This window comes from Littorina saxatilis, linkage group LG4 (genome assembly GCF_037325665.1).
Source record: "Littorina saxatilis isolate snail1 linkage group LG4, US_GU_Lsax_2.0, whole genome shotgun sequence".
Lineage (NCBI taxonomy): Eukaryota > Metazoa > Mollusca > Gastropoda > Littorinimorpha > Littorinidae > Littorina > Littorina saxatilis.
The window spans coordinates 14,146,081-14,158,585 of NC_090248.1; the positions used below are offsets into that span (position 1 = coordinate 14,146,081).

The 12,505-nt window shown below is 40.0% G+C and overlaps 1 protein-coding gene and 1 long non-coding RNA gene across 5 annotated transcripts in view; both read right to left on the reverse strand.

Moving 5' to 3' along the window:
* The window catches only part of LOC138964044 (uncharacterized), a 428,123-nt gene that overhangs the window by 60,560 nt on the left and 355,058 nt on the right, over positions 1-12,505 (reverse strand). The window lies entirely within an intron of this gene.
* The window catches only part of LOC138964033 (SRSF protein kinase 1-like), a 57,330-nt gene continuing 44,830 nt past the window's right edge, over positions 6-12,505 (reverse strand). For all 4 annotated transcript variants that reach the window (XM_070335910.1, XM_070335907.1, XM_070335908.1 and 1 more), the window contains 2 exons: positions 12,254-12,416; positions 6-11,773 (listed from right to left, as the gene is read on the reverse strand). In XM_070335910.1, coding sequence (XP_070192011.1) covers positions 11,580-11,773; positions 12,254-12,416 — 357 coding nt within the window. In that variant the 3' untranslated portion in view covers positions 6-11,579. The remainder of the gene's footprint in view (positions 11,774-12,253; positions 12,417-12,505) is intronic.

Here is a 12,505-nt window from a genome sequence, read left to right on the forward strand (position 1 = left end):
ACCCAAACCTTTATGAAAAATGTTTTATTTGCTTTGTTTCAATTACCTCTTGTCTGGCAAACATACTTCACAACAAGCTCGACAAAGTCATCATCGTTATGGTTAGCCGAAGGCCATGCCAATATTACAACAACATTACACATCTCAAAATTGACGACTCCTTGGGGGGACTTTTTGGGGGCGGATGCCCCTCAAAACTCGTCAGCACTGAAAACACTGTATGTACCTACATGTACTTTGAATGAACTGTCTTCTGTCTCTGCACATATGCCTCTATGTTTGAGAAGAGTTAAGAATGAGCAGTTTTGACGAACTACATACCGAGTTCCTGGCTGAAAAAAAAGATGAAACTCCGAGCTGAATTAACCTGTGATGAGGTGAAATGTTACTACGTGGTGAATGCAAGCAAGATGTGTCAGACACAAACTCACTGCTACCTTCGCATTTCAATACCTCAGCACTGCTAGTCACAGGAATATAAAACGAGGGAACTCTTTTTTCTGTTACTTACAATGCGCACTCTCAACTAGACAGGCCAGACAAGCACAGACCTACCACCCAGATAACTGCAAATACCACATAAGATGTAAACGCTACATTATGTAATCATGAACTTACACTAACCACATAGGCACGAAGTGATAGTCCTTGTGGAAAAATAAACTCCCTTCAAAAATGTTAAATGTTAACTCTTGAAATACCTATCGTCAAACTGAAGAATCCCTTAACATTTACAAATTTGAGGGACAAAAGAAACTGGTTTTCTCGTATGAAATGAGAGAGGAGTGCATACAACAGACCTCATGGAATAGGTTTTTTCTTGGATAATATACCCAGTTGTCAGACAGCTCTGTGTGTGTGTGTGTGTGTGTGTGTGTGTGTGTGTGCGTGTGTGCGTGTATGCACATGTAAACAGTGGGAAGATTACTCAGTCACAAGCGACACTGGCTTTAAAACCAGTTTGTCACTATCGTTGTGGGTTCGACCAGCCAGGGATTTATTTCCCAGAATCAACTTTCTGCACTCTCCTCAGTGTCCGCACACATGCGCACGATACAGATCCCATGTTCACAGTGAAAGTATCAGGGCTTCGAAAAATGAAGAAACACATGCAGCAACAACAAAAACTGAAAAATATGTAGCGTCGTACTGTGTTGGGCAGATCGCTTTCCCCAGGGAAAAAGCAACCTGAATTTTCCATGAGGAACCTCACAGAACTCTATACCTTTTCCTTATCCTAAACTCTAGTCGGAGAGACCATGATAATTGGTACTATCTCACACTCTCGTTGCAAATCATTAGTTATCTGTAAGGTAGACATGGATTCTCTCAGCTTCATTAAATGATTGTATGGACCAGTGTAGCCTCAAGGACACCATGTTCTATGACCACTAAACCAATACAACAATGTCAGATCAGTGGCAGGACAGGGCATGCACATAATGGGGCCAGGCGCTGGACAACAGTATATTCTAAGTCCTCTGTACAAATGGCATAGGAATCATAGCACAGTTCATTACACCAGTTTTCTGCAAGCAATGTCCACAAAACACACCACAAGCATTTACATCCTTGCAGCCCAAAACACTACCTCATTGTCTGCCTCTTGTGGGCAGAGTTCTAAATTGTTATTTTTTTCCCACCAAGAAGAAACACTAGAAAAAAAGGTACAAAAAGAAGAATATTCCACCACCTAGATTCTGGTTTCTGATAAACATACTTTCCAATGGAAAATGTGAGATGTAGATACTGAAGGTACAGAGTAATACCATTATACCATACTTCTCTGTGCAGCCGAGTTGTGATTCAAGAGATCTGTGAAAAGACGATTTCAGATACATGTGAAACCAAAATGCAATGTCCGCTCGATATGACTTTAAAAAAACCCAAAACAAACATGCACAACGGAGCTCACTGTTCACTGTAATGCTATCGCCGTGTTAACATCTCGACTCACTTTCCAGGAACACAACTTTGCCACAGCACATAAAATCCTGACAGAGGTATTTCCCAAAAACATCTATTTGCAATTGTTAAGATAATGACAGATATTTCCGATTTCATTTTGAGGCCAAATTAGCATCTGCATGCAAAATCAACCAATTTAAAAAAATTTAAAAAAAAAAGGTAGAAAAAAAAGGACAAGAATGAAAAGAAAGTGGGACTGCATTAGCCACGGACACAGCACAGACAGGAGCATGAAGACTGGTGTCCACCGATGATGAATGGTTGTTGCATAAAGGCTTTGAAAGTCTATGTACACAAAATTGATATTCGTCACAATTATTTCCTACTTCTTGGGATGGAAATGTACAATGAATGGAAACAACATGTCCGCGCCATGCAAGTTGCAAGTGTAGCACAGTCTACTTATATTCAAAGGCTAGCTGTATGATGGTAAATGCATTTTAACGGCAGGCCTTCTGGTCATAAATAAACTGAATGGGCTTAATACAAAAACCAGCAATACAGGCGTACGCTTACTACGAAAGAAGACCGGGCCAAATTTTTCAAACCAAAATCCAGGTTTAAAAAAGTTATTTTTAGCAATCAGTACATGTACAATAAAGTGATACACACACATGGGCATACCATCACAGAAGCTAGTGACAGGGTTACAAAAAAGAAGAAGTCTGATTTGCATTTTGTAGAATGAGGCATCTATAGGTATTAAAATGATGTTTTGTGTGAAACCTTCATTGTTTCTGTTTCTCAAATATTTACAATTACAGCTAGCCATCCACACTTGTTCACATACACAGATATAATCAGATCGAGTTTCACTAACCAGACGTAACCAGCTTCAAAGGAATCTGGTTGAAAAATTCACATTGCTCCCCCTAACCCCCTTCCCAGCTGAAAAGAGAGAGAAAAAATTTGAATCAATCAAATACACGACACAGTAATATCCAAAATCAAACTTTTCTTCTCTTTTGAAAGTGTTGTTGTGCAGTGTACAGGGCTAGACACGTCACACCTGTCACAGATTTTGCAACAGGGCAGGCAGATGTTGTGACATAATGCTACAGCCCAATTTGTCAGACTCCTTTCTGCCCTCTTCTTTCACTCACAGCAAATGACTCTGTGTGCTAACAGTCCAAGAGGATGTGAGACAAACAGATCATTTCTAAAAATCCAGTTCTTGTGCATCATCTACAGAGTAAAAATTAATGTGAAAAGTATCTCAGCACAAAAAAAGATTTGGGTTTATTATCATACCTCTACCATAACTTCTATATGTGCTTATTTAATGAATTAGTCAGTCCAACTGTGTGCTACATGTCACAAGCTATTAACTCTTACCAGTTCGCTCCCTTGCCCATCGTAAGCAAGCTTACGATGCCCCCCCTGTAGTTTTCCACTGACCAATTATCTAATTATAATTTTTTTTTATTTTTTTTTTTTACATTGGATGGGTCGGACAGTGAATAAACTCATATTTAAGACACACTTTATGACTGAAACAAGCTGGGTTTTTGTTATAAGTTAGTTATAGAAATGCATTATTAGGCCCCCCCCCAAAAAAAGTCTGTTAACGGTAACATAGGCCAAAAAAAATAGGGTCGGTAGGTCTGGACTTTTTTAAGTTATTTTGCCAAAAAACAAAGCCCCCTTTTTTTTTCTTTTTTGTTGATTTTTTTTTTTTTTTTGTGAATTTTTTTTTTTTGAATTTTTTTTTTTTGAAATTTTTTTTTTTTTTTTTTTTTTTTTACCAAATGCCAAACAAAAGTCTAGGGTCGCGCGAAAAAATAGGGTCAGTCAGGATACCGTAAACAGAATATTTTTTTGGGGGGGGCCTTAGGCATGAAACGTCCAACTTTGAAATTTGGGTGGGGGTATTCAGGTGACAATAACTTTTTTGTTTATCAGCAAAACTCTATAAAACTTTGCTATGTTATGTAAAATGAATGCCCAAACAGACTAGTTAGCAGCATATCTAAAATAAACTGAACACAAAAAAAATTTCTTCTTTGTGTTTGTCACGTGTTCCAAAAAATGGGCGTACAAATTTCAACAAAAATCATGTTGTCACCCCCATAAAATTTTTACCTTTAAAGATAGCACAATTCTCTTTGCAAATATGAAAAGCTTATTCATTTTCCTTTCATTTGATATATAACTTTCTATATTTCATTTAGAATATGACCCCAGATAGCCACTCGGCAAGTAGGCACCAACAGCACTGTAAAATATGCCCTAAAACCCTCGAACTGGTAAGAGTTAAAAAAAACCCACCATATTATAACATTATATCATTTTTTTTATATTATAAAATAACAGACTCTATTATAATAATGAGCACTATAAATAACTACTGTCATTTCCAGATTCCTCTATGAAGAAATAAAGTTATAAACAAGGAATAAGTTAATGTTCAATGTAAGAAAAGCCAAAAGCTCCATAGTGGGACCTGGGTTTGCAGGGAAGTGGAGAGGGTGTGTGTGTGTGTGTGTGTGTGTGTGGGGGGCTGCTTGAACTTATCAAGCTTGACTAGTTAGTCTAACATAGACAAATGAGACTACACCATGCTGTTTGTGAATCCAACGCAAGCAAATCCCCCAACACAGTATGTTAAATCATACACAAAGTGGCAGTCACATGAACTACAAAAGCAGAAGTGGAGATGGAGACTGAATCACACTGAAAATAACCAACATGAGTTGGTAGAGGGAAGAGAGAACAGTTGACTTTCTGTTTGGACGTCTTTATTCCTCTTCACTGTACCAGCATGCAGGGGTGGGACTCTCTTATGGTGAAACCCTTTTTATCTAGGGGGGTTCGGCTCCCCCGAATTTTTAAAAAAATGGTACATTACCATCTGTGCAATCTGGTGCATTCTGAGACTAAAATTCAACTCGTAAAAAAGACATTCTCCTCACTCCCTCCCCCCCAAAAAAACACAAAACAAACCCAAACAAACCACACACACACAAAAACACGTTCACACAACAATGGTAACATTGTAATGGTGCATACTTACGTAATGAACCATCTATCCATAATCCAATACTGGCAATATGTCATTGAATGCATTGAAACTCAAAGTGACTATTAGTTATCATGAGTTTTCAGTCAGCACAATTTAACTCTCAAGCCTCCAGTGTTCTGTTCCATCTTCACTTCTCCATATCATTCAGTCAAGAAGTTATAGATACTGTGATGAAATGGGACGCGGAAAAATAGATTACTCCAGCGGAATTCGTAAGTTGTGTCCGCGGAAATCCGCGGAAAAGTCCCACCCCTGAGCATGTGATATTCTCTTTACAAGTCTTACTAATCTTCTATGGTAAATATTCAAGTGGTTTGGAGCTGGTTTAGGGCTGTTCATAAGTCGACCATCTCACGTTCTGTTTCTTTTTTGACCCTTTTTATACAACTTATAAGCCCTACACTCTCCTTTTCAATTCCTATTAACAAAAAAATGGTCTGAGCTGATGAGCGAAACATACATCATTTGTCCGTTTGCTATGCAGTAAAAAATAAATGCAAGAAAGCATTTTGTAAACAACACTGCAGTAAACAGTGTAATTAAATGATTCACTAATTTAAAATATCTACCCAATTGACAAGTAACCATGAACAAAATGTAAATAAATGACCAGATCAGCTGTAATTTCAAATCAATTTAATTAATCTATTTGTTTACTTGGTTTTTTTTTCTATCAAAGGATTTTCATCCACATGCAATTTGTTTACAACCTAAGATTTGCAAACTGTCAACATTCACTCTTATTCAATGTAGAAAAAGTTTACATTTGTCATCTAGTATTCTTACCGACTTATCCAGTACAAGTTATGTTCACATAACGTACCATAATCATGGAACACAAAAGGGGCTATACCACAGTTTTGCAGGGAATTTCAATGTATGCTTAGGTAATCAACTCTTATATGATAATAACATCTAAACCTCCCAGTTTCTGGAGGAATGGAGGCATGCTTCATAAATTCAATCACACACATCAATAATACCACACAAACCACATACAGTTCTTTATATACATACAATTACAAAAATCAAACACAAGCGTGGCTGGGGTTCATGATGAAATACATGCACATGTCATGAAGGTACCAAGAAGCTTCCATCCTGATTTAGAGAGACCTTCCTTCCCCTGCATATCAACTATCATGTGAACCACCGCAGGTCGGTACCGTCCAGACCGTTACATCGAATAAGAGCATCTATCAATATGGACACACACCAAAAATCAAGAGCCTGGCTGCTTTTTGTGCAGCGCGACAACTTTTTGTCTAGGCTATAAGAGCATCTATCAATTTGGACATGCACCAAAAATCAAGAGCTGGGATGCTTTTTGTGCAGCGCGACAACTTTTTGTCTAGGCTATAAGAGCATCTATCAATTTGGACATGCACCAAAAATCAAGAGCTGGGATGCTTTTTGTGCAGCGCGACAACTTTTTCTACAGGATATAAGAGCATCTTTCAATTTGGACATGCACCAAAAATCAAGAGCTGGGATGCTTTTTGTGCAGCGCGACAACTTTTTCTACAGGATATAAGAGCATCTTTCAATTTGGACATGCACCAAAAATCAAGAGCTGGGATGCTTTTTGTGCAGCGCGACAACTTTTTCTACAGGATATAAGAGCATCTTTCAATTTGGACATGCACCAAAAATCAAGAGCTGGGATGCTTTTTGTGCAGCGCGACAACTTTTTCTACAGGATATAAGAGCATCTTTCAATTTGGACATGCACCAAAAATCAAGAGCCTGGATGCTTTTTGTGCAGCGCGACAACTTTTTCTACAGGATATAAGAGCATCTTTCAATTTGGACATGCACCAAAAATCAAGAGCCTGGATGCTTTTTGTGCAGCGCGAGAATTTGTTTGGTGAATTCATTACATAACAGACACAATGGCCAAGTGGATAAGACGCCGGCCTCCCATGTGAAAGGTTGTGCTTGAATCCCAGCCGCGTCTGGTGGGTAAGGGGGGAGATTTGTCTCATCTCCCAGTTCAACTTATGTGCAGACCTGCTTGTGCCTTATCCCCCCTTCGTCTGTACATGACAGCACAAGACCAAATACGCATAGAAAAGATCCTGTAATCTATGTCAGAGTTCAGTGGGTTTATAGAAAAATCGGTTAAAACCCAACAGTGCAAAAACATGAATGTACATGGGAGTTGCAGCCCATGCATGAAGAATTTAGTAACGGATACCAGCGTCAATCCGCAACTTTAATTCAGCACAAAAATCCCCACTCAGCACAGGATGCTGAGTTTTGGCATGTGTCCATGCAGCAGCCCATCTATGGGGGTTCACAAAAAGGTTTTCAGGGGAAGGGAAGCATCTTTAAGTTTTGAGCATCAGTGAAAGTGAAACTGACCGAGACTAAACTCAGATTAACGTTGGTTTCAACCATTGAAGTGAAGTTGTCATGTCATGAAACTGTGAAAGATGTACTCAATATGACTACACCTGTGACAAAATTAATGTTGTACTTATTTTTGTTTAGTGAAGAGCAAACAAAGTTCAAAGAGAAACTTGGGATGGGCGAGTATGAGAAACACGTGGTACAGACGAACCTGCTCTAGAAACCCCCTCTTGATAATGACCACCTGTCCAGGACTGAGTTATTTTGTTATATTATCTACCTGTCCACAGTGTCTACCTAGACAGGTTTGACTGTCCCTGCCATGAAAGGACATCATTCAGAGCCGTTAAGTGTTCCTACATTGCAGGTGTGGTAAAAGACACGTTTATATAGCTCAGTTGGTAGCGCGCTGGATTTGTATTCAGTTGGCCGCTGTCAGCGCGAGTTCGATCCCAGGTTCGGCGGAAATTTATTTCACAGAGTCAACTTTGTGTGCAGACTCTCTTCGGTGTCCGAACCACCCCCCGTGTATACTACATTGGGTGTGCACGTTAAAGATCCCACGATTGACAAAAGGGTCTTTCCTGGCAAAATTGCTTAGGCACAGTTAATAATTGTCTACCATACCCGTGTGACTTGGAATAAGGCCGTGAAAGGTAAATATGCGCCGACATGGCTGCAATCTACTGGCCGTATAAAATTTCATCTCACACGGCATCACTGCAGAGCGCCTAGAACTGTACCCACGGAATATGCGCGATATAAGCCTCATTGATTGATTGATATTGTTGTGGGCAACTAAAGGTGTCCTCTCATGGGAAGGGTCTCACATCGTAGGTGCCACTGTACCACCATTTTGTTCACATTCAGAATCGTGAAAACACACTGATAACCTGACAAGTTAGTGCTCTTTTTGGCTAGTAAATAAGTTACTTTGTGCTACTTAACCTTTTCGCTGCCAGTAAATATGTGTGTACGAAGTGTTACCTGCATTGACAACTAATAGAGTGCCTTTGATGTATAAATAAAGACACCGCACGCACTGTTTTTGTTTGTTATTCTCTTGTTGTATACTGAAAGGTTTGTTGCCCATTAGGCAGTTAACACAGGACATCAGCTGACGTCCTACAGGCAACAAAAAGGTTAACATCAAGTTATGAATCATAGCTTACATGCATCTCCCATCGATCTTGGAGAAATAATTTACATAGAAAACTTGAGGTTCATTTATGTGTTTACATTTCACAATAACAAATAGTATCACGCCAGCAAAGGGGATTTTTTCTTTCTACTGCACAAGTTACAGGTCTGTACGTTTGACTGAGAGATAAAACAAAAGATCAATTGTGAAGACTCTCTAAAGCAGTCATAATGTAACGTTTCTGTGTCAGCTGTACAATCAAAGTTTTATGACTGGTGTTGCTTGTAAATCTGGCACTCAAAGTGCCAAAAATACTCTCAACACAAAACGTTAACGATATTTATTCAGTGTTTCTTTTAGATGTTAAACAGCAGTGTTTCGATCAGAAACTTCAAACATGTGCATTTAAAGATTAGCAGACCTGTTTACCCTAAACCCGAGGCAAGAGTACTTTCCCAAAAAGTTGAGTGTATTTTTCAAAAAGTTGGTGTACTTTGCAAGCAAAGCCATATGGGCTAGGGAAAATGTACGCGTGGGTGCAAACGTGTTTGTGTAAGAATAGCATGTCTTGTGAACACCTTCAGAATTTAACTCCTTCCAATACAACAGGGATAAAACAATTTTATTTACCTGTCAGTTTATAGCATTATAACCAGTGTCTTCCAAACAGATTGATAATGAAAAGATGAAGTTCGTGAAATAACATCTGCGGTTGACAGTGGCAAGTTCATTTTTACAATCATATCAGAAAACATTGCTTCAGCACGGACTACAGCCTTTTCTTCTGGCAGGATTTGCTTTGCGGGAATGAACTTCATAATTCCTTGGCAGCTTTCAGCGGATTTCTTTGCAGCAACCTTGTCCATGTGAGTTTTGGAACTGCAGTGTCGTTCGATGTCATATTTCCCAGCATGGGCAACGGAGAAATCTGATCTACATAGTAGACTCCACAATTCCTGGCTTTTTCTTATATTTCTCCAAGAAAATCTGCTGCTTCTGCTGTTTAGATTTGGTACAGTCATCCGAAACTGGCTCATTTTTCCGCTTCATTTTGCCACGATTGTCCAGACGATCGCACGTGCCAACAACTGAACAAGGTTTCCACAGCTGAAGACTCGCTGTCATGGTTATCTCCCTTAGACCGAAACCGGTATCGGTTGTACCATCCCGTAATCAGCACACCAACACCGGAAAACGTATTCTAGATTTTTTCTTTGGCGTATTTTGTGCGTGTGTCGCGTATTTGCGTACCGATAATAATTTGGCGTACAAAATACGCCCAAATCCTACTGGTAAACAGGTCTGGATCAGCCTTTCAAAATTACACAGGACGAAGACAAACCCTCTTCTGTTGGTGTGCCATTACTTACGAGCAAACAGAACCTGAGAATAGACGTAACAGTTTTCCGTTGAAATTTTGTGAACGTTCGCATGGGTGTTACTGGGAAAAATCAAAAAACCTGAAAGGCAGGGGTCCAAAATGCTCAAGTTTGAAAGAAAGTTTCTGGACACCGACGAAACCAAATCATAATAAGCAAGATGGCGGCAAATCCAAGGGAGCGAACCGAGAAAGCACGCGAACCGGTGTCAAAAGTCGGATCGGAACCACTGCTCGTTATTTCAACTTAGCGAAACGAAGCTTTTTTTTTTTTTTTTTTTTTTTTGAAAACCCGGAAAACCGGAATTTCCGGCTTCAGATTTTTTCAAAAACCGGAAATCCGGCAAAAGCCGGAAGAGTAACACCCATGCGTTCGTAACGTCACAGAGACAATTGTGACTTGTATGGAATTGTATGCAAAACGCCATTTTTAAGGGTAGGTGTGGTCAAGGACCTGTGACGTAATACCCAAATAATGCTCAAATCCAACAAACCCATATTTGAGCAGAAAAAAGGCAGATCTTGAATTACTCATGTTTCTGAGCGAAACACTGCTGTTTAACATCTGGGCAATACCACTGAAAAAATATCCTTAACTTTTTGTGTTCAGTGTATCCAGTAGACATGTACATGCACAGAGGGAAGAAAGCGACAGACCAAAATAACTAGCACACAGCTAGGGCAAGAAAAAATCAGGGACAAACAAGCAAGTACAAAACGAGAGAGTATGAAAACTCAAGTCACAGATATCTGGGACAACCAAGCAACTATGAAATAAAAGCATGGAAACCTAAGTCACAGATATCTGGGACAAACAAGCAACCATGAAATAAGAGAGCATGAAAACCGAAGTAACAGATATCTGGGACAAACAAGCAACTATGAAATGAGAGAGCATGAAAACCTTAGTCACAGATATCTGGGACAAACAAGCAACTGTGAAATAAGAGAGCATGAAAACCTTAGTCACAGATATCTGGGATAAACAAGCAACTATGAAATGAGACAGCATGAAAACCTTAGTCACAGATATCTGGGACAAACAAGCAACTATGAAAAAAGAGAGCATGAAAACCTTAGTCACAGATATCTGAGACAAACAAGCAACTATGAAATAAGAGAGCATAAAAACCTTAGTCACAGATATCACTATCAGGGACAAACAAGCAACAATGAAATAAGAGAGAGAGAGTATGAAAACTCAAGTCAAAGATATCAGGTTGGACCTTTATTGGAACACAATTCAAACCAATGTTTGTCTTCAAAAGGGGAACAATTTTTCCATGGACAAATGCTAACATGAGAATGTGGCGCAGTGTGAGAAGAAAGTGTACAACCTCAATGACCGGCGTGGTGTTGCCCACACAGAGAACGCCGAGGATGGGAAGAGCACTGACAGTACTTTCATCAATTTGTCCTCTTTGCTAAGCCTAGCAACAGAATCAGTTCCTAGAACGGATCTGGGTAAACCTCTGTGTGTGTGTGTGTGTGTGAAAGTAACCGTCCAGATGCTGTCCGCTGCAGCAGCAGAGGAAAATAAAAAAGCTTCACCACCCTATGCCACTCCCCCGAAATTCTTGCTGGTCCAAGAAAATGAAAACGAACTGTCCATCACCACAGCAGAGTGTGACCAAACCACCTCCACTTAGGCCGCAGGTGAAAACTGTTTTAAAGCCGACAGTCGTGCCATCAGCCTTGTGGCTCTAGGACGGCCACAGTCACGCGGTTTCCATTTTGAGCCAAGGGTGTAGCAAGGTCTGGGCGGCAGTGGCGCGCTTCTCGGGGTCAAACTCCAGCATGGGCATGAGGAAGTCGGCGAAGTCCTTGGCCACCTTGGGGTCCCACTCGTACTTCTCTATTAGCACCTCGAACAGCCCCCACGGCTTCAGCTTGGTGATGTGACGCAGCTCACCTGGAAACCAACACGCATACTTTACATTTCATCCCTGGTGACCAATGCACACACACTTCATTCCTGAAGGTGGACTATATTGCCCTTACCAATAATAAGGCTATTCATATGGAGCATATCCTCCTGCAATTCTAAGCGTCTTAAACATCGATTATGAAATACATTAAAAAACAAAAACAATTGTGTATACATATTCCAAGAAAACTTTGCGAGAGGTAAGCACTTTCAAAAACATAATTCAGATTCTGAAATATCTTCTTTTTTTTTTAACATTACAAATAGGGAGCAAAGCTGAAGATTCCGCCTACTTTTCAATGCTGATTTTGAAAAACTAAAATCTTTACATAAAAAAAGTAAATTCATGCAAAAATATCATGCCTGATGCTACGGTAATAATAAACACACTACCGAATAAGCCAATGACAGAGATTTTGTCGTGCACTTTTTCCTGGGGCCGTGAATTCTCCCTGCGGCGCTCACCTTTCCTGTTAAAGAACTCGCGGGAGTATTTTCCGCTCAGCGCGATGTGTCGGGGGATGGGGCCGACCAGTTCGATGATGTGGGCCAAGTGGTCCTCGTCACGACTGTAGTCCTCTCCTGAGTGGGGCTCGAACAGGTAGTCCCCAGTTGCAAGTTCAAAGGCCTGTCAAACACATCACATTGGATTAAAGTGATGCAATGTCATGATAAAAGATGCCTTTTTAAATTTTTTCCATTATCTCTGAGTGCATA